The sequence below is a fragment of the Porites lutea genome, chromosome 5 (assembly GCF_958299795.1).
Source record: "Porites lutea chromosome 5, jaPorLute2.1, whole genome shotgun sequence".
Lineage (NCBI taxonomy): Eukaryota > Metazoa > Cnidaria > Anthozoa > Scleractinia > Poritidae > Porites > Porites lutea.
The window spans coordinates 41,318,013-41,341,321 of record NC_133205.1 but is presented as its reverse complement, the minus strand read 5'-3'; the positions used below and the strand labels follow the sequence as shown (position 1 = coordinate 41,341,321).

The 23,309-nt window shown below is 39.4% G+C and overlaps 1 protein-coding gene and 1 long non-coding RNA gene across 2 annotated transcripts; both read left to right on the top strand.

The window, feature by feature from the left end:
* The first annotated feature begins 372 nt into the window (after positions 1 to 372).
* LOC140937794 (uncharacterized) lies at positions 373 to 4,762 on the top strand. The gene is made up of 3 exons (XR_012165520.1): positions 373 to 524; positions 2,545 to 2,739; positions 4,661 to 4,762. It is a non-coding gene; the product is annotated as an uncharacterized lncRNA (long non-coding RNA).
* Positions 4,763 to 5,224: 462 nt separating this feature from the next.
* LOC140936700 (trypsin-like) lies at positions 5,225 to 7,784 on the top strand. The gene is made up of 3 exons (XM_073386186.1): positions 5,225 to 5,279; positions 5,773 to 5,893; positions 7,122 to 7,784. Exons 1-3 carry the CDS (start codon positions 5,225 to 5,227, stop codon positions 7,720 to 7,722), a joined length of 777 nt encoding a protein of 258 aa, XP_073242287.1. The 3' UTR covers positions 7,723 to 7,784.
* The last annotated feature ends 15,525 nt before the right edge of the window (positions 7,785 to 23,309 follow it).

The following is a 23,309-nucleotide window of genomic DNA, read 5'->3' as shown; positions in this document are numbered from 1 at the left end:
ATGGCGATCTAGGAAGAGGACTTTTCATATGTTCTGCTCCGCGCCTTCAGGAGAAGCAAACTCCAAAACTACTCATAGCTAGCACGTACCTCTTTTCAAGTACACACGCTGTATTTCTATTGAGCACATGATCAGACTTCTTGCTTTCCCCCTAGAAATCCACACAATATACTTTTTACGTTCATGGACACGCATCACAAACACTTGTCACGTGTTCTCCACTTGTCTCAACATCACCTGTCACGCATGCTAGAATCAGTGTGAAACCAGTCTCTACTAACAGCGGCGGCAGATAAGTTTATTCTCATTTTCTTTTGTCCTCCTTTCTTCAGTTAAGATGTGCTCCTTACCAAGCATTCCGTCATCCATGTACATTGTACAACCCATAAACTACCGACGTGTATTTAAAACTGGCGAGATGATCATTTTAGGGTGCAAGAAAGACCGCACAAAAAAAGCGAATGGAGACCCCATCAAAGTTTGTATCAATGGAAAATGGACTCAGTCATCTTTCAAATGCGGAGGTATATCGTTTTTCTCTATTGGCTAATCTTTATGAATCTTAGACCCTTCCACGATTTTGATAAAGACCAGTTAGAGAATATCCATTGATACTGCTTTCAAAGACCGCCTTTCCCCTCCCCCCCCCCCCCCCCCCCATCCCACCACTTTGCATCTGCGGAGCTATATCTTCGTTGGTTTTTAACAGTAAACCACGTTCAAACTATATACTAGTGGCTTCATTACTACTTTTCAGACGTGGTAACTGGTCCAAGTTAAATGTTAAAAAAACGTGGAATTGTCTATTTCTCAAATCTTATTATGCTGTACATGTTTTTCATTGGATCAGCAAGCTTACACCCTTTATTACATCCATTTTGAAATCACTGATGATCCCAGCAATCTGATTGGCTCTCAACAGTGTGATTTATTCACGAATAGCACTACTTTTTTTGTGCCCTAAATCACATCTGTTCTAAACATGTTGCGTCATTCATGCTCTAAATCGCATCATTTTTGTTCCAAATCGCACCAATTTTGCTCTGTATCGCATTATTTCTTTTGCTGCTGATATAAAAGCCCTTTTGCTTCCCCGTTTCAACAAACCGACGACTAGATCAGTATAATTTGGTACTGACTGAATTCTGCGATTTCAAAATGGCTGTAATAAAGTGGTAATTAAACTTTGTGTAGTGCAATTTGTAATGGTAACAGGACTGGGTGGAGTCCAATTCGGTCTGCAATCATACGAGTGATTAACTAAATCGGGAGTCCGATTTGTTTAATCACGAGTATGATAACAGACCGAATTGGACGACACGAACTTCTGTTACCAATTAATCATAACTTTAACAGAATTTGTGATATATAGGGCTATTTTTTTTTAATCAAAACACAAGAAATTACAAGACCTTTCTTTTTGCCAGCGGTGAAAAAAAGCCATTTCAGCGCGCGTGATGGCGCGTTCTGTCCAATTACTGAGGCATATGTTACGAGTACCGTCCTATTAAACTGTCCTATTAAGAATGAAATCAGGGCAGTTGATAGCCAATCAGATTTGAGTATTCTTTTTTTTTAGTTATGATTACGGTCTGAAATCATACTTGTGATTTCAAATCGAACTCGCGTTGCGCGTTTGTCTGATTTTAAAGTCACGCGAAAAGGAACGCCTGCTATGAGAACCCCATCTGCTCCTTCTTCTTCCCTTTCTCCTTCCCTTTTTGAGCCTGCGACCCAGACTAAATATGCCTTTAGTAGATATATGGCAAGGATGTTCTTGGGAACGAAATCTGCTTTTCACTTCCTCCTATAGAATAGAAAAACTAAAGGCTAAAAGTTAAAAAGAGAAAATCTGTGGATAATGTTTAAAATTATGAGCTAAAAATAATTTATAATCTAAGCTAAAAGCACAATCTTATAATCTAAGTGGCACAAAATGCTTTTTCAAAGAGGTGACTCTTCAACTTTCTCTTGAGAGTGTCAATAGAAATGGATTCCCTGATATATCTTGGCAGAACATTCCATAACTTAGGTGCAGCAAACAGAAAGGTCCGTTCACCGAGAGTTGCCTTGGGCTTAACATTCGAATAACTAAGTAGGGTGCTGACGCTAGAACTTCTTAAGTTATATTTAGATACCGGCTTATGAGTAATTGAGTACGAAGTACTTATTAAGTACGAAGGTGCTAAGCCCGTAAAAATCTTAAAAACAATCAACAGGATTTTAAATTCAATTCTGAACTTTACAGGCAGCCAATGTAAATCTACTAATAAAGGAGTAACGTGACAATATTTACTTTCATTGCATATGTTCGTATTGTTGTAGCCGCCATCTTTGATTTCATGACAAAGGAAGATTGGAGAGATCTAGAGTAGAAACAGCAAAAACATTCGCGCGCCCGAAGAAAACGCCAGCACTACAGGCTACCCAGGCACCAGTGTTAGTAATGTTATGCGCCCACAAAAGTTGCCTCCTGCCTTAACTGTGTTGAACAGCGGTTTAATAATAGTTAAAGCTATCAAGTTACATTTCATATTATTGCAGCGGAGCGTGACACAAGCTGCGACAAAATGCTTCGACGTCTTCTGAGGAATCCACCACAGAATACGATCATCAACATAAACATTCGCCTTTCTAAGGCGAGGTACCGCTGCCGTGAAGGATATATGTTGGAAGGAAAGGAAATACGCTCTTGTATCCGAGGGCAATGGGTAGAGAAGAAGGAACCAAAATGTACAGGTGACAATTTCTTTTTCTTTTTCTTGTTTTTTTTTTCTTTTTTTGGTTTATGCTGTAAGCGGTCCAGGCCCAGCATGAGCTAACAACCAATGATTTCAATACTTTTACAAAAATCTTGCAATATATTATAAACCACGATTCAATTTACAGGATAGGAAAAACTTTTTACAAACAAGCTTTCCATTCCATCGCGGAATCTTTATCAAGTGATGGATTTGGGCGTTTGGTCACGTGATTTATACTGTGAACCACGTGACAAAACCTTTCGACAGATTGCGGGGAACTCGTAACGAGCGTCTCTGTTCAATGTTGGAGCCGGAAAAAATATTTCGATGGCCTCCCTAACGCTTCTCTTGAACATGCCCTCCTCCCTCGCGAGGATCGAAGAGGAGGACATATCCAGGAGGGGCCTGACAACTTTGGATGATCCCCAACCGTCGTTGTTGACGCTGTTGTTATGACAACGTGTTCCTTGAAGCTCACTCCGAAAGGTCTAAGCTGTCTCCAATAAAGAAATCATCACAGCCTTCACGTTGAGTTTCCTACACAACTCCGCAGTTTTTTTTTTAATTTCCTGGGTGTCTGATCTTAGTGGTGGACCAAATGCTGACTGGTGATATTAAAATAAGGCTTGTGGAGTGTGCCAACTCCTTGTTTTTTCAAAAAAAAATTGATAAACCGTTTTCTGAAACTGCTTGCACGTATGGAAGTAAGACACTGTGAGCACAAATGGAGACGGATTTACCTTTTGTACCCGAGGCTTTGGCTGTCTTTGGCGAGATTCTGAGCATCCACTTTTTGTAGCTGATGTCTTAAAGGACTGATTTAAGATGTTTCAATTCAATCTCCTTGTCTAATTGTCTTGATAACCGTCTCTGCTCGATGAAAGAGAGTTCTCACTGCTGATCGTTTGTGTTCCAGATGGTGATATAAATTAAAATTCAGATATTGATCGGTGTGAGAAGGCTTTCTGTAAATGGTGACTTCCGTTTTGACAAGAACGCAAGTATCTAGGAAGGGTAGCTTTCCGTTGGATTCCGTCTCCGTGCGGGTCCCTGGAGTTGAAATGCTCTATATCATATATGTGCAATTTGGGGAAGGTGTCATCCACGCGCCTAAACCAGATTTCCGGTGGTCTGGGAAAGTTGGACAACGCTTCTCTTTCAAACTGCTCCAACTAGAAGTTGGCAACTATAGCGGATACTGGTGATCCCATAGCACACACCTACAATAATTTTGCGATAATTTTTCATATGTGTAAATGAAATAATTTCTTCATGTTTCTTCACAAATATACTATTTTATTACCCATTAGTTCATTAGGGGGAAGGGAGCCGCAGTGGTGAGAGAGTACTCGCCTCTCACCAAAATGGCACGGGTTCAATCCCGATTGTGAAACATGACGTCCTTTAGTGTATACCCTCATGGACCCTTGCTCACCACCAATCAGCTCACGATAAATGTCTCAGTAAAAAAGAAAAAGTAAATTGAACGGTCGGCCATGTTATTCGGCATCAAACTGGATTTTCTTTCTTTTTATTTTATTTTATTTGCTAGGAAAGTAGCCTGGCCGAGCGGTTCAATTTTTCCGCCACACTTGTACAATAGCCAACAGTTGGTTTGTCTACGGCCGACTGGGTTTCGTAACCTTGTTAATATGTTCATTTAATTTCAATTATTTCTTTAAGTCTTCATTTTTGGGTCACAATGAAAACTATCGGGTTACCATAAATTGTGCTACCCCTATAAAGTCAATTTGTTTATAATTATTTATTTGCTTTTTTTTTCTTTTTTTTTTTATATTATTGTTTTTAATCAATTAGTAATTAAGTTAACAACTCGGCTCTACAGTATTAAGAAGATTGATATAAATGTTCTGTAGAACTAGATCTCACACTAGCTTCCGTTCCTGTAATTGCAGGCTACTCTTCTTGTGGCGTAAGTTCGTTCGATTTTAGGAGTCGTATCGTTGGTGGAAAGAACTCCAAAAGGGGATGGTGGCCATGGCAAGTTGGAATTTACAGAATTTACAGTGAGTATGGTAAAAGATGTCAGCAAAAAATGTTAACAAATTTGGCTTAAAATCAATAGCCACCTACAAATGAATATTATTATTATACTCGATGATTTATGCTAGGTCAGAGTTAAGTTGCTCGAGTCTACTTTGTTTCAATGAAAACGATTTTCATACGGAGAGGCGAACCCTGGTGAACTGGGTCCCACTGACACCTAACTGTACTATCACTTCTCCGCTCAAGCAGGCTATTGATCGTTTTCATGCACATGACGTCACGGCGGCCACGAAAGTTTTTGTACCAAAACAAAGAAAAGGCGGCCATGCTGGTTTGCCAAAAAACTTTCTTTTTTCTCGTGTAAACACTTTCCTTTGTTCCGATAGATTTGCATAACAAACATTTTTATACTAAAGAAAGCGTTTACATAGGAAAAGATTTTAACTCCCGCAAGATTTGTTTGGACCACCAACATGGTCAAAACATGGCCACCGTTTAATAGTTTTGGAACGGCCGCCGAGAAGTCAGGTGAAAACACACTGAAAGTGATGTTAAACGGGACGATTCGCAACGACGATTTTTAGCACAACACAGCGCCGCAATGTTGGAACAATGTTGCAATCATTTGAAACAATGTCGCAACAATGCTGCAAAACTGTGATGCGCTAAAAATCGTCGTTGCGAATCGTCCGGTGTAACATCACCTTAATTCAAATCAGCCTCGAACTTTGTTTGTGTAAATATTGTCACAGAGACCATAACCACCCTATTCACTTTAAAAACACTTCAGCGCCTCTCTCTGATTACAATTTGAAAATAAAACTGAAGATATCAGTAATGGAAGGAAATTTTAAAGGAATTCTAATGGTCTAAAAAGCGATATTGCCACGAAAACCCGACACCAACACGTTAACATGTTGGCATTCCGTTGATAGTAATTGGACCTATAAAGAGTATTAAAAGTAGCACTGAAAGATCCATACATGGTAAAGTAAGAAAAATCACATTTATCTTTTCTCAGATCACTTGAATTTACCGGCTCTTTCATGCGGTGGTGCTTTAATTTCTCGGCGATGGGTTCTGACTGTGGCCGGGTGCTACTGGGATGCTTGGCAGCGTAGATTACACACAAATACTACCAAGTGAGTACTTAAAACGAGGCCTTTCTTTGAGCATCTCGCTCAAAGTCCCGTTTGCACTCAGCACATAAATCTCGCCTTATATTGCACAAGAATTCCCGACCGCAGAAATATTTACGAGATACAACGTGTTATGAAAGTTGCTTGTAAAAACTGATAAAGGCTACTTGGTTGCGACGAAACTCCGCTTGGATAGCCTGTTCCACGTCCAAAAGTTTTTAATTTAAAAGCTATAAATAAAATCTGAACGTTTGGTAGTGAAATGGTCGTCAAGAAATGACGGGTTTGAAGGCAAGAAAAGAACGGGAAGACCGAAAATCCTTAATGAGGCAGCTAAAAGAATGCTGAACAAAGCTAAGTACAAAAGCGGAAACTCGACCAGACAGCTTTCACAACAATTTGCAAGCAAAGGCCATGTTGGGGGAATAAACACCATCTGGACGTTTATGAAAAGCGAAGGTTAGAGACCGCTGAGAAGGCAAAAGAAACCTCTGCTTTTAGGAATAAAAGCTTTTAGGAACTGTCAAAATAAGGTATCTCGTAAATATTTTGCGTTCGGGAATTCTTAAGCGATAAAAGGCGAGCTTTAACTGTCCTTTTTTGGAGAGATTTTGACAAGGACAACCGTACCTAAGTAAACCCGAAGTGTTTGTTTATTATGTTATTTATTTTATTATTATTGTTATCTCTTTTATCACAGTCTTTGCTGGTGTTCTTTTTGTGCATCAGCTGGGCGCAAACCTACACCTAGAGCCGGCAGTCACTCAAGTCAATCATTCTGTTCATACACTGAGCACCTTTCTGAGGATTCGCGCAGATCCCAGCATGCAGATCTTTTGAATCTCTGTCATAGTAGCTCTCTCTGATACTTTCTTGATGTTTTCTACCATACCCTTCTTCACTGTACCATGTAAGCGCACCAACAGCCACAGGGATCACTACGGTTTTCATATGCCACATTGTCTGTATTTCTAGTTCTAGGTCTTTGTACTTGCTTTTTTGTCAGTTTCCTTCAGTGCGATGTTTCTATCTGATGGAACAGTCATATCAATCAGTTTTCAGGTGGAATTCACTGAATCTTTAACGATAATGTCTGGTCTGTTCGCTGTTATAGTTCTATCAGTATTGACTGACATGTCCCACATGATGGTGATGTTGTTATCTTTATTGTGCATCACGGTTTATTATTATTATTATTATTATTATTATTTATTTATTTATTTTTTGGTAGATATCTTCTGAAATTTGGTGACCACAGTTTAACGAGAAAGGAAGAGTCTGAACAGACCGTGTTCCCAGAGCACATTTATGTTCATCCGAATTTCAATGGTTCCTCATATATGAATGACATAGCTCTCGTCAAACTAAAGAAAGATGTCACTCTTGGAAAGTTTGTTCGAACTGTGTGCATTCCACGAAAAGATGAAGGTGATTTCGCCGTGACTAGTAAATACGGCATAGTAACTGGATGGGGAGCAACAATGGCCTTGAAGAGTGGAGAGAGACCTAAAAAGGCAAAACGATATGGAAAAATTCTGCAATACTCTGCTTTCACGGTTCAACAAAACCAACTTTGCGCCAACAGATCATCGATACCTTATAACTCGACAGTGACCTTCTGTGCCGGGGACGGTAAAGGGGGAAACGATACCTGTCTTGGTGATGGTGGGGGAGCTTTTGTTCGCCAAGCAAAGAGAGGAGATGGCTACCGGTGGATCGCCGCTGGCCTTGTCAGCTGGGGGGAGGGGTGTGCACAAAGAAATCGTTATACTTTCTACACCAGGGTGTATCCATTTATTGACTGGATAAAGAAAACTATGAATGAAGGATGAAGTTGTATAATTAACAGGTTTGGTTATCTAGGTCGTATCAATTAAAGATCAAACTTGCTGTTGCTTATTCGGGCATGACCGACTAGCTGTGATGAGCGAATGATAGTTCAGTGGTCAGTGTGCCTTCTCTCTTGTGTTACAGTTGTTATTCAAATATATCAATTATTTTTCATTAGTTGTTAGTTAGTTTGACTGATTTTACCCTTTTGAATTCGATGGTCAAAAATTAAAGGGAAATAATGATTTAAAGTTTCCTTTCCTTTAACGATTTTTAACGATTGATTTTTTTTAATGAGAGGTTCGTGCCACAACTTGATTATTTCTTCTACGTTTTCAAAGTAAGAAGTTAAGAAAGTGAAAATAAAAAAAACTGAAAATGTTTTAAATGTAAGTATTGTTTTTCCAGTCTTATGTTACTGAGATATCGTTCGCATTTAAAAGTTATCTACAATTAGTGGTGGATTTCACCGTAAAAATTTCTGAAAAACAAAAGAAACCTTTTTACCCACTTGATTTTGATGTTTCTAAACTGAACAGACAAGTAACAGATTTCCTGAGGAGCTTGTGCTGTACCTAGCCTCAGAAAACAGCCGACATTTCGCTTCACCAGCACTGATTTCTAAGCAACCAATGAAGACTGAACGAGCACAAAAATTTAATACTGATGACGTATCTTTGACTGGTTGCGATTTTCTTCTTACAAACCCAGATCTGCCTACTGACGCATCATCAGTATGGAGTCTGCGCTCGTTGCTCAGAAGTCATTTTGCAGGGTGGCAAGCTAAGTGGTATGTCGTCGCGAAATGTCTGCCGTTTTCCCACTCTTTTGCAATACCATATTACAATATTTGTGCCGGAGTTTTAGGTCACAACTTTGACCTAAATTTTGACGCGACGCAAACCGCAGAGGAATGTAATTTTTTCAAAAATTCTTCAGAGTATTAAGGTTGCATTGAAGTTTAACCGGCCGTATTTATTTGCAAAGAGCATTCCATACTTTGTGTCCATAAAAACAGATCACACAGCGGTCATTTTACCAGCAGGAACGAAATTAAAGCCGATCAGACAAAACGTTCGCATTAGGGATTGTAGAAGACACCGTAAGGAGGGATTGTACCTAAAACTAGTAAGTGAGAATTGGGACAGTGTCTCAAATTTAAATGATGTCGAGGAGGTAGTGAATAATTTGGAAGCAAAAATTAGACAGCACATGGATGAGTGTATGCCGTTGCGGTCAGTGCACATGTCATCGCGTGATCCGGTGTGGATGACACCCTTAGTAAAATCGTTAATGAGGGTAAAGTCAAGAATAACTCCAAGCAATAAAGATCGGCTGGCTGAGGTTAACAGGAAAATAAGCGAATTGATTAGTAAGAACAGAAGAACACTCGCAAAAGCACCTGTCGGATCCAGAGAATGGTGGAAGCACGTAGATAACTTGTCCCAACGACGCAGCATTTCTGCTAACGTTACATTGGACACTAAATCACTGGAGGAGCTTAACGACTACTTCGCCGATTTGTGCACTGATGACGCATATACGAAGCCTGTACCAGCTATTGTGGATAAGAGCTTAGAAGCCCCTCAGATATCAGAAAGACACGTGTGGAATTGCTTACAACATCTGAAGAAAACCGCTATGGGACCAGATCTCATTCCCCTTTGGATTTGGAGGGATCACGCTGAGATCTTCACAAGTGTCATTCATAAGATCTGGAATGTTTCCCTGAAAACTGGCAAGTGGCCCTCCTCGTGGAAAAGGGCTCACGTGACGCCCCTCCCTAAGATCGACATCCCTAAGGGCAAGCAGGACTTCAGAGGAATTAAGATCACGCCTGTAATTGCACGCGCGTTCGAGAAATCTGTGTATAACATCCATGTACGAGACATTGTCGAACAGCATCTGAGTTCAACACAGTTTGCTTATACGACAGGGGGGAGTTGCACTGATGCGCTCTTGAGCATGCAGCACACCATCTACAGCTATTTAGACGAGCAAGACTGCAAAGCCGTCCGAGTATTTGCAATGGATTTTAGTAAAGCATTTGACTGTGTCAATCATGAACTCCTGTCATCTAAGCTTAGGCAGTTGCCATTGAATCCCCTTATTGTGAACTGGTATTTAAGCTTTCTCGAGAAACGCCAGCAGCGAGTAGTTTATAATGGTTTTGAGGGACAGTGGCGTGAGGTCAACAGGGGTACGACACAAGGTAGTGTCAGTGGGCCATATCTTTTTAACGTGTTTATTAATGACTTGGAGATCAATCTAGAAGGTCGCCCAGCCTTCTTTAAATATGCTGATGATTCTACAATTATCGTCCCTTTTTGGGGAAACGGCCAGTGTCGCACTGACTTGGTGGATCAGTTTCTTAGCTGGTCCAGCCGCAATCGCATGACATGCAATCCAACAAAATGCAAGGAGATTATTTTCCGTAAGAAAGGTTTCAGTCAGGACATCGCGTCAGTTAGTAATATACCGCAGTGCGCAGAGTTATCCATATTAGGTGTTACTTTCCAACAAAATTGTAAATACAGTAGTCATGTGCGCGCGAAGGTAATTAAGGCGAACAAGTCATTATTCGTATTAGGATCTTTACGTAAGGAAGGAATGTCCCAGGAGGAAGTAAATCACCTTTTTAACGCAATAGTTTTACCAATTTTTTCTTACGCTCTGCCGGTTTATGGTGCCTCAGATTCCGACCTTTCTGTAATACAGAATTTTTTAGACCGATGTATGAAAAGAAAGTTTATGTCCAAGAATGTAAATATCAGGGATTTGCTAGAGAAGGCGGACAAGACACTCTACAAAAAAAGATCGAATGACCCCGAATGCCCGTTCTTCCAGTTTTTACCTAAGGAAAAGAACATGAGGTACAATCTTAGAAATACGTCAGTCTCCGTCCCTAGAATCTACACTGACAGGTTTAAGAACGTTTTTAGTAACAGAATAATTTTTAGATATGATATGTAAATAGTTTTTTGAGTTTATATTGTAACTTAGGATATGTGATTTTATCTTAAGAAATAAAGATTATTATTATTATTATTATTATTATTATTATTATTATTATTATTATTATTATTATTATTATTATTATTATTATTATTATTATTATTATAGTTTTTGGTACCGTTTTTCATAGTACAGATTCAGTTCGATACCAAATTGCATTGAGATTGACGTAGGGCTTCTGACTTGAAGAGATGTAAAGATCGAGTCACGGATACTAGTTCACCCAGATCGAATGGATCAACCTACTTATGAAATGACTCCTTGGTTCAACCATTTACACACCTTCTCTTCTTAATCGAAGAAGACGAAAAAACGAGTACAATAGCTGCTCACTGTTGGTAGCAGCTACTATACTGTAAAAATTTACAACGAATTCGTTTTAAATTTTTACTGTGTATTATTTAGTGTTTATTTCTTGCTTGACCTAATTGTAGAAACCTTACCTTAGTTTTTAGTTCGTCCGACGTTTAAGCATTCCATCAGTGGCAAACCACCATGTAGAAATGTAGATTGACGACAACGCGCTCCAGCCATTTTATTGATGGATGTCGTTTACTAACTCCGTTTCTTCACCCACCCCTAAGGAGTTGATCAATTAAATTTGTGGCTGGAGTATTACTTTTTTCCCAAACATCTGGTGAGTTAGAAATTTTTTCCCCGACATACAACGGTGTAAAATTTTTTCAGCATTATACTTCAGGAGTGAAATCTTTTTTTCAGTGCAGGATATTATTTTTTCCAGGTATTTCCTTGCAAGCTTTTCTCCTCGAAATCAGTCTGCAGGATATTTTGCTGAAATCACCCATAACCCCCTCAAAAGTCAAATGGACGGCCCCCCTATATAAAATCTACTAACTACCTGCTCAGTTTGAAACAATAGGGGACAAAACTCTCTAGGGGGTAAGGGAAAGAACGTATGGACGTACGGACGGACGTACGGTGACGTCATAACCAAATTTTCTCGCATCAATAGGTTTCCATTTTCTCTTAGGTATGGGGGTCAGCTCGCTCGAGCGAACCAGAGATGATCGCACAACGAGATGCTGTTTTCGACGATGCAATTTTTCACTGTTATTTAGTTCATCTATATACAAATCTTGTTTTGTAATATGTCCTCAGCTCCCCCGCCTCGATTAGTTTATAAGCTATTTGCGGGTGGGAAAGTAATGTAATTAGTTACTTTCCAATTTTCAATAAAATTTGTCGTTGTTGTTGTTGTTGTTGATATTAAAACCAAGCAAGTTAAAAAGAATAAAACCTCGTATTCCTTAATGGCGCCTTCAAAATTTTCATACATACTGATACATACATAAAAACTCTATTTGTTACGTATAGGTCAATAAAATGGCAGCAATAATAAAAATAATAAGAAGAACAGCGACGTAACAATGTTCCGAGGAGTCCGACTTTTTGACGGGCGATTTTTTTACGTCGAGGCCAGGGTTCATTATTTTCATGTTCATTAAAAAAATATTCGCGTTTTATAAGCGAGCTAGGAGCGCCAGACACTGACGCATATGCCGCTAATTTTGCAGGAATTTTATTTATTCTCGGCCACGAAAGTTGCACAAAATATATTCTGCCAGCCCATGGCTTGCATGGATTTTTGGAGGATCATTGCCACTGCGTTATGCGGTAAGCACAAAAATATTATTTGCTCTTAATTTTCACGAATCACGACGAAGAAAAAAGCCAAGCATAGTTTATTACGATACCAGTAACTAATACTAGTACTAATGCGTCTGCCAATTCTCTGAGTCAGCCGCTGTAATAAAAACTGAACTTTTGAGTGCCTGGCGCTCCGGTCCTCACTCGCTTAAAAAACTCGAAGAATAAAATTTTTAAAAAAACATAAAACATCGACCCTCGACATGGTACCCTCGACCATACACCTCGACCAAAAGTCGGACTCTGTTCTGAGTCAGTTACGTATAAATTGTTCAATAATGAGAAGCGTCATTCATGTGTAAATTAAAGAAAGTGACCTTGGGCGGGGCAGTCGGCAGCTAAATGATTAATTCCGGGTCGATTTAAGATGCGGTCGTGATACGGGCGACAAATTTGTGCAGCTCTTCACGAACTAATTATTGCTTTTACGAGTTGGAACAACACATAGAAGAAATTAGAACAATTAGCTTTCAGTGCTGTACCAGAAACAACTAAAAGTGTTGCACCACATCACAAGTTACTCGTTTTGACGAGCTACATCGATCATGTCTTCTGGTTGCGCGAAATGTTACACGATCATTGGCTGTATAACTTAAAAGATGATTGGAAATTGTAGAAGAGATGAGTCTGAGTCATATGTTCCGGTTTCGGATGTGATTACTTGCACGGACATGTAATTCTGATCTAGAAAACTAGACATTTCCGTCATACTTAAATCAGCCGGGAAGGAAAAAAACTAAATGCCAGGCGGTCCGAACATTTTCTAGAATTTCTGCAAAATCGGCTTCTAAGTGCTCTAATAAGACACAATGCTCATTTAACAAGTCTTAAGGACGTAATACAGTTAGTTTACTTTTTTCTGGCAAAGAGTAACTGGGGCGGCGTGTAAAAATTTTGCTCCGAGACTGCACGTTAAGTCATTCCATTTGGCTAGGCTGTGTCCTTTACCAAACATGTTTCCACACCTTTCCTTGACGTTGTTCGGCTCGCCGGTTCCCCAAGACGTGTAACCATTTGCCATTGGAGTGTCATCAATCCAGTATAACTTATTGTCGGCTTTGCGGACGAATCCCAGCCAGACCCCCCAATTCTGGACTGTTGACTGTTTTGTTACCAGTTTGAATATGAAAGTATTTTCAGCTGCAGATCTGATTATAGCGAGGTCCCCTCCAAGCATCAGGCATGTTCTTCGAGCGTGGGTCCAATTCAAGGATGGGATGTCAATGATGAGATAGCAGTAACTGGCATAACTGACCCAACCGTCTTCAGGGCAAACTGTTAAAAAATGACAGCAGGATCGACACATTCAGTGTACAACAAGTGCATGATAATAATAATAATAATAATGATAATAATAATAATAATAATAATAATAATAATAATAATAATAATAATAATGAGTCTTTATTTCATCAAAATATAAAACTACATATCTTATGTTACAATAATACGGAAGATAAAAAAACTATGACAAAAAAATATCTACATACATATATATTTAAAAAGTACGTCATTACAATAAATGGAGCTTAAAAATCAACCTATTTACAAAGGTGTTCATAAAACGCTGTGTATTAATTTTCGGGCGTGCGCAGCCTTTTTTCCTAAGATTATGTACATAACTCTTCTGGACAGGAATGATATCTTTCAGGGGGTGGCAATCCGTTGATATTAATTTCTTTAAAGTGTTTCGGTCTTGTTTATTTAAAAGGTTCTTGATAAAAACTGGAAATGAAATAAAACGGCGTTTATGGCATCGGTCTAAAAGATTTTGTATAACCGTAAGATCGGACTCCGATGCCCCATAGACTGAAAGCGCGTAGCTAAAATTAGGAAAAACAATAGATATAAAAAGGTGATCTATCTCTGCCTGAGAGCAGTGTTCCTTTCTTAGTGTTCGTAGGACGTGTAAACACTTGTTTGCTTTGACAAGCTTGGTTCTTACATGCTCATTAAATTTCCCGTCACTCTGTAGAGTTACTCCTAGTAAAACGAACCTGTTAGATTGAGGAATAATGTTAATTGGAGAGTAGAGTACATTGTGATTTTTCTTTCTAACAACCAGCTCTTTACATTTACAAGGGTTGCAGACCGTTTTATTGTCTTTGCACCAGGTTAAGAACTGTCCTACTAAGTCGGCAGACGGGTCGCGGTTCCTAGTGATAGGCGAAAGAATAGTGGAATCATTGGCATATTTAAAAAGAAGAGGGCAACCATTAAAGAAAATCTCCAAGTCATTCAAAAATATATTAAAAAGATACGGTCCGCTTACGCTACCTTGCGTGGTTCCTCTATTGACAGATTTCCAATGTCCTAAAAAATTATAGCTAACAACACGTTGTTGTCTTGCATAGAGGAAACTCTGATACCAATTGATAATGTACGGATTTAGGGGTAGCTGTCTCAGTTTGGCAGACAAAATAGTATGGTTCACAAAATCGAAGGCCTTACTGAAGTCCATAGTAAAAATTCGCACTGCGCTACAGTCACTACTGTCTAAATACTTGTATGTCTGGTGCTGTATGGCGAGCAAAGCATTTGTGCAATTACCCGCCCGTCTATATGCAAATTGGGTGTGGCTCAGATTGTTCTCAATGACTGACTATGCTTGCGTACGATACACGACCCTCTCAAACAACCGCGAAATAACGGGAGTAACATTGATACCACGGTAGTCTGAGTCCTCTACAGACGTTGATTAAACACATAGCTACCATCGAAAAAGACCGGGGCACTGCTCAAAAACATTTAGTCGGAGAGGCTCCGCCTCAAGGTTAAACTCATTCTCCCTTTCTTTTATCATTTTTATAAGATAGATACCTTTGTTTTTCGAATACCTTGCAGTGAGAAATTGTAACCATCTTGGCAATTAGCTACTGAAGGTATTAGATCTGCTATAATCCATTCTATTTGAAAAAAATTATTTCTCAAGTAATAAAGAAGTTTGCACAATAAAAATTACCTACCAAGCGAAAGCTGAGCTTTCAGAAAGTTGATATCCGAGGTGTCAATTTTCACACCTAAAATGTTATTCCCGATTTATATCGCAGGCTCAAAAATTCAGTAATTCCATATTTCTGGCTTTCTCTCGATATCTAGGAATAAAAAAAATGGAACTGACTTATACTTAGATTGTTCATTTAACTTTAAATTCCCGGTAGTAGCCAGGAAATATTTCCTGAGATATAGAGGTAAAATTTTTTTGTAATTTAATACATTTTTCAGTAACGTTATGTGAATAAACCTGGCAAGTTTCAGCGCGGTGTTATAAATCCTCATATTTTTACATCAATTTGTTTTCAGAGCGGTCCAATGCAGCCGCAAAGTTGCCCTTAATTCGCCCTTAATTTGCGTCGCGCTGCGCTATTGTTCTTCGTCGCGATGTAGAGTTCTTACTAGCAAACCGCTGTTCTTAATGTTTGTTGCGACACTGACCCAATTGTAGCACGGAAAGTGGCGACAAAATTCAAAAATCTTCTTTTGAACTCGTTACCTAACATGTTTTAGCTTTAGCAACGTGCTAATTTGCATAATAGGTCATTCAACTACGGCCTTATCTGCCATCGACCTTGCAAGGATCATACATCTAATGTGTTTCTAGAAGGCTCTTTACAGCCATAGAAATGATTTAGAAATATCAAAACAATCGTACTTTATTTTGGGAAGCAGAATGTAAGAGAATTTTGCTATAATTTGCCCAAGCTTACTTGAAACTCATAATGCGTTATCGCGCGTGCTGGGTCGTGAAAATCGCAACATTTCTGTCAACAACGGAGAGTATCGCGTCGGATTTCAGCCCTGTGCATACTTATGTTTCCAAAATAGCGTTCTTAGATACCAACTTTGGCCTTCGTTTTCTCGGCTTTTATTTAACGAAAATACTTCATTTTCGGAATTTGAGTTCAGGTTAAGAGTGCATTTCAAATAAGCGATTTTATAAGCATGATCATATTTGACTTTATAGCAGTTCTAATACCTGAAGAGCATTCCTTGTCGTTATGCATGTAATTCTGATAAAAAGCTCGCCCTTTGAGATACCTTTATGTAATGATAAATCTCCCTATGCTTTCATACCCTGACTTCAATTAGCGAAATCCCGGCCCCAGGCCGTTATAAAGAGTAACCCCTCGAGGATAAAAACAGATAAATCTCGAGTTACCTCTAGATGTCGATTTGTTATACAAATAGTCGATCTTGTATTTCACCTCCAGCAACATTTTCCGGTCATCTTTTTTGAGGCCCCAGTTGTTAATGTTAATAGTTTGATCTACTGGCTGCTCCTGGGGTTGCTGATCCGTACGCAATGATTTAATGTTGAAGTTAGGTTTTTCCCTGAGCGAAACCACCGAAAACAAGAATACCTGGGGCTGCCAAAACTATTAACGACATGTTTAAGGGCTCTGAGCTAATAAATGTTCCCCGCTAATGCGCTTGTCTTTTAAGGACTGGAATAGTTGTGAATGCGACATGATGCGTGTGAAAAGTCGTTCCTTACAGGAAACGAATGTGTTCATTGTAGATCACCACGTCAAAAAATTATGATTATATAACACGGTCGCTAATAGGCCATATTTCCGAGTGGTAGTTTCGAAAACGAAGCACTCGAAAACGAAGACCGAAGCACGAAGCACCCAAAACTCGAAAACGAAGCACCCAAATCTCGAAAACGAAGCACCCTAGATCGAAAACGAAGCACCCTAAATCTCGAAAACGAAGCACCCAAAACTCGAAAACGAAGCACCCTAGATCGAAAACGAAGCACCCAAAACTCGAAAACGAAGCACCCAAAAACTCGACACCGGTCTGTCCTTTATAAACACGAGACCAATGTAAATACAGCAGAAATCGAGCGCGATAACGAGTATTCGATAACGAATCGAATGCAGTTCAAATCAACTCAAGTTGTAAATGCATTTCCGCCGCTGCGTGGGAGGCCCGGGGGGAGGCTATGTCTTGGACGTGATCAGAAAACCGAGAACGCCCAAACTATTTCTAGAATGTTACTGTATTGCCGTATTACTGTATTGCAAGTATCCCCGTACAAAATGATGAGCGTTTTCTATTCGATTCCTCGTTAAAGGCCCTTTGCAAATCAGTGTAGTTAAGGGTGGATCGGTGGCATAAAAAGCATATCTCCAGGCTTCGCCCCACCGGCCGCCTTCTCAGTTGCTTAACTCTCCTTTTTTTGTCCGCTCCTTTTATTTCAAAATTCTCCTGTTCCCCACCATAGAGCCTGATCCCAGGCTATTACCCTAGAACAAATTCTGCCTGGATCTGATCTGATCTGATCACGCAGTGTCATAAATATCCAATACGGTAGACTGCAAAACAGTCGGTTTTTTTCTCAAAATCAGTAAAGGAGTCGGTAAAGCGTGGTGTAAGAGTAATACGCGCGAGCCTCACACTCCGTTTTCAACCTTGTTTCAGACCTTAAGTGTTAATGCTCACGCGTACTTGAATACGCCAAAATCTGCTGACGGACAGTTTTTTCAAGTCTACATAAACATGCATGTGTACCGAAAAAACGCATATTAAGGTAACATGTATTAAGTATAGCGAGACCAATAATAAAATTAATACATTATATCCCATCTAGAAACGTTCAGTTAAATAGTTGGCAGGCTCTTATAAAACCTTGGGATGGATTTTGTGGACCTTTGGAGGTGCGGACGCATCCGCTGCCTCCACCTGATTCGGATTGCGTCATGCAAGGCGTACAGTGGTTTCGAGTTTTGGGTGCTTCGTTTTCGAGATTTGAGTGCTTCGTTTTCGAGATTTTGGGGTCTTCGTTTTCGATCTAGGGTGCTTCGTTTTCGAGATAGGGTGCTTCGTTTTCGATCTAGGGTGCTTCGTTTTCGAGATTTGGGTGCTTCGTTTTCGAGATTTGGGTGCTTCGTTTTCGAGTTTTGGGTGCTTCGTGCTTCGGTCTTCGTTTTCGAGGGCTTCGTTTTCGACACTACCATTTCCGAGTTGCCCGAAACCTCTACCTCAAAGCGAGAGTACGTGAGAAACCATTGATATATTCTCCTGCAAATAAACTCATTATCACAAGAAATTAAGGTTTTGCACTTACACTTGTTTTCAAAGTGAGGGCTTTTGGAACTTGGAAATGGCCTATAGCAATAGCCACTTGTCAAAGAGTATGTCGTGAATTAGAAATTGTAGTTCAGGGTATGGAAAATTACTTCCTGTCCTAATTCTGTAAGCAAACCAAACAGTGCCTAATAGTATCGAATACTTCAAGATGTGATTTAAAAAAAAAGGCCGGTTTACAAGTTACGGATTTTGCGGCACGACCTTTTTAAAGGAAAAACACGGCGAACACAAAAATTACGTAAATTTACGTACGTTTATAATGTAGAGGCAATGTATGAAAGGCGGCACGCAAGCTTAAAAGTTGATGAAGGTTCATCTTTTACATCCTAAAGGGGTCAAGCAGGGCTTTGGTCACATCCAGATCTTTCTCAATCAGATAAGGGGTGTTCTTAAATTTTGCACGGTCCTGAGGTCACGTCAACTCCTTTAACTTTGTTTCTTGTGCCCAGCCTGTGGTCTCAATCAAGTTATGCCTAAATGTTGGAAATAGATAGAACATTATTGTGTGTTCTGTGCCCTTTTTGTGGATCCAGTCTAATAGAAGACGAAGTTCCGCTTTTTCGCTCTCCTACATACTTTATGATTGGTAAAAATTTTTACAATAAAGTCAAGTTTCTGATACCAGATATTAATGAGATATTACCCAATGATTACTGAATTGATGAACTCCTCTAATCATACCTTATCAAAATATAGTTCTTGAAATATATTTCAGCTTGCTTTGATCTTCGTGACATGATTTCCAAAGTAACGTAATTGCCCTATAATGTTAAATTTTGGTTCTTAAGACAGCTTCTGCAATAATACTGCATGTACTATGGTCATGCAAAAAAAGCTCGTCGTCGTTGTTGTGGTGGCCGTTTTATGAGTGGCGCTTATATAAATAATAATCATCATCATAAAACATCCTCAATGATGAAAACAATATTATTATTGTTATTGTTATTGTTATTGTTATTATTACTGTAAATTGTTGTTGTCGATAATAATACAGTACTTCTTCTAGGGTTTACGTGTCCTCCGACCATCAATTTAAAGTTTATTACAAAGTGCGACAATTTTGTTGCACAGTGCGATAGGTATAACGAGGTGCAACGATGATTACAAAGAGCGACAGAACAGACAGTCGTTTTTAGTGTCGTCACGCAATGCTCCTCCCCACAAACGGCTGCTGAGAACCGAACCACATTCCTTTCCCTTTGTATTTATGGTCTAACGAAGAAACCAATCATGTATAAGAAACTTGACAATACTTGAGCCGCAGGACGCTAAGATGCGAAAACGCTTCTCAATTTTCGACAAATCAATCAATCGTCTCTGAATAATTGAACGGCTGGGCTCTGTGTCTACAAGCTACAAAAGGCTTTTAATTAAAATTTGTAGAAAAGTTCCAAGTTAAAAAGAAAAGGTTTGATAGGCATACAAGACTCTAACCAAGATCCGTTGGTTCTCAGTTTAACGTGTATATGTCGGGGGGCACATGTATGATGAATTTCATGTGCCGGATGTGGTCATTGTGTTGCTCCGCGGTTGCTGTACATGTGAGGAATAAACTCCCAAGGGTACTGATTCAATTAAAAGCAATCTTATAAATAATAGATGAGCGATTTTCCAAACCTATGCACGGAAACTTTGTAAGCACATCCATGTTGTGCATCACATTTGCTGGACTTGCTTGCTGCTGCTGCTTATCTCATAAATTTTGAATGGGACAACGACAACACTACTCCAGTTAATGGCTTGTTTTCACGTGACGATTTTTATTGTTCTGTCAGTCACAAATGGAACAACGATAAAAGCAAAGCTGTGATTGGAGGAGTCACCTTGGCGCGAACACCTTCCAGAAAATGGGAGCTGAATTGTTATTGGTTAACCGCGGGAAAGGAATATGGTTCGATTCTCAGCAGCCGTTTGCAGGTTGGGGGGTTGAGTGTTGCGTGACGACATTAAAAACGGCTGTGTGGTAGCAGACTGAACAGACTATCACTTTAGAGAAACTGATCATTTTTGCTACTTTGCTAAATGTTTCACTTCTGATACTAATTGAAAGACCAAAGGCATATAGATTTCGTGTGTTTCTCTCAGTTTCCAACTTTTTTGCATTCTTTTGATATCCGTCACTGAAGGTGCCCAGGGTTTCATTATTTCGTCACGTTTTCAACGATCTATCTCAAGAAATGCTTGTTTTATGAAAGTGAAAATGCTATTTACTAGAGAATATTGCCAATTTCAGAGACAAAATACATTAGTAGCCCTATTCCTTCAGCTTTTTCATTGTTCTGATACGGATTTTCTCTGTCTACAGCATAAAATCAATTTTCCCCTATAAAAACCTTTAGAACTTCCCGGGATAACTGCTCGTGAAGTCACAATGGGCAAGCTCATCCGCCTCGCGATCCCTATGGGAGCGATTCACGATTTTTACATAATACATAGGACAACTTCTGCAAAAGAAAACGCCTTTAAAAGCGTTTTCAACTTTTCACGGCCCTCGTTTTAGATAAATCCGAGTACGGACGTGCTACGAACATGGTGCTCATCAGGCTTCATTCTCTCTTTCAGCACACAAGAAAACGGATTAAAGCAGGTGTGCTGTGCTGTGCTGTGACAAACATTTGATTCTCACCAGTTAGAAGCAAACATTTTCTAGTTGAATTTTCTTAACAGTTGTATTTTTCTGAAACCGCAACAAAGAGATTTCACTGAGTTGGAAAACAAAATCTGAGTTAATAATTAGTTGTTTCGTGCATTATCATCTGTTCATTTGCTGTTGGCGGTGATCCAAGACAGATTTGCATAGCATTAACTTCAAACTTTGCCGTCTAGTGAAATGGTCCTTTATAATTGCTCCATGAAAGGCTTACTAATGTAGAATACTTAAAATCGCCAAAAAAAATTAGTGATTCAGAAACAAATTGCGGAAAAACAAATTAAAAAATGCACATTTCTTGTAGTGGAAACGTTTCCGCTGCTTGTCATCGAGAAGTTAATATACAGCTGTTTCGAGGAAGGTTGTCGGAAAAAGTGAACGCGACTATCCCAAAAGGTATTGTGGGTGGTTTTGAGTTCACTGTTCTTCAAAGAAATTTGAAAAAATGGCACGAGAGGCCATGGACTTATGTATGAAAGTGCTAAAGGAAAGCAACAAAACTAAGTTCAACAGCTACAGTTTCAGGAACAGTGTATTGATCATATCCCATATTACCTTTCGGGATTGTCGCGTGGACATATTTCTCCGACAACCTTTCTCGAAATAGCTGTAAAAGGCTTACAGCTAACTGCAATCGTTTACCAAACAAAACGAAGCAAAAACATAATGGTATTTTAAACTGAGATGTAGACAAGTTTCTTTGCGAATGTTTTTTTTTTTAGGTATGGCATTTCACAGAAACCACTTAATAGGCCGTCTATTAGCAAAAGGTGTGTACAAGTGTGACAGAGGATCGTTACCAAGCAATGACTGCAATATCTTGATTTGACAAGACATGTTATGTGTTGCTGACTAAAACTAGCAATTAAACTTGACAGAAGATCAGACATAAAGACACCAATGTTACAATGCGACGGCGTATTGTTGCCATGAAGACGAAAAGAAAGCTGCATAATTATGTAAACCAAAATAATAATTGAGACAGCGTATCTTGGCGGCAAAAAATTCAAGGGAAACGAATGTACGATGCTACAGAAAACCAACGCAAGTGAATGACTCGAACTCTCAATTTGGGAAAACACGTCTTCTCTCCTAGTGCGCATGGGCCGCCGTATTACCTGCCATGCTGCTTGTACACACACTCTCAGGTGCCTCCCTCCAAAACTACAAATTGACGTAACTTTACGGATCGATCAATAAAAACGGCCGATAAATAATCTTATCTTTTACCATTTCCTGGCCAGCAACTACGCTAAATGAAGATGACTGTGTTAGAGAGTCAATTTAACATCTTAAGTTCAAGAGCAACTCTAGAAATAGCTTCCCAAGAAAAACGCTTCTCAAGCAAGACAGCAACTGTACCATTCAAGTGAGCATGAAACGGCCTGTCTTTAAAGCTACAGAAAGAGCTCAAGAACGAGCCTAAGGCATTTTTTTTTCTGTCATTTATACAAGAAGTTCGCGTCTTATCTAAGACGCGTCCTATAACTTCTTTTTTCGTACAGTGTCGGTGAACAAATGTACAAAAAAGTGTGATGCACTTGAGGAGTTGTTGTTTTGCTCTGATTAACACCACTGCTATTTTTATTTGACGTTTCTATTGCTGTGGCTTTTGTGGTTGCATAAACTCTGTAATACTGACTAATCACGTTCGTAGAGATTCTGTCAAAGATCGTCTGTAATAATCCGTGATTCTACATTCCATGAACTGAATGTGACCTCTTTAACATCAATGCATTTTCTCCAGCAAATCCTTTGGTCGAATAACGTGATTCTGATCCTCTCCTACGGGTTCGAGTCTTAACGTTTTTCAGCTCTTGTTAAACATTTCCTGGTAAGCAATGCTGATTTTATTGTTGACGAAATTGCTTGTTGGGACCTGGCTCTTAGGCTGCCTATGTTTTTATTATTTTTATAAGCTCAAGAACCGCCTTCCGGAAACGAAGGTCTTTAAAGCAGTAAAGGACAGGATTAAAGACAGAGTTTAGTCGAAGTAGTGTCCGTGAGATTTCGATACTTAAAGTGGGACGTGAGGTCGGAAATTTTAATCTCATAGTCATAACAAGAATTCCACTGACAGCAATCGTCAATAGAAGGGCAGCTGTTATCAATGCAGTCGTCTTCGCCACCCTGGATTCTAGTCTTGCTTGTGCTAAAGCG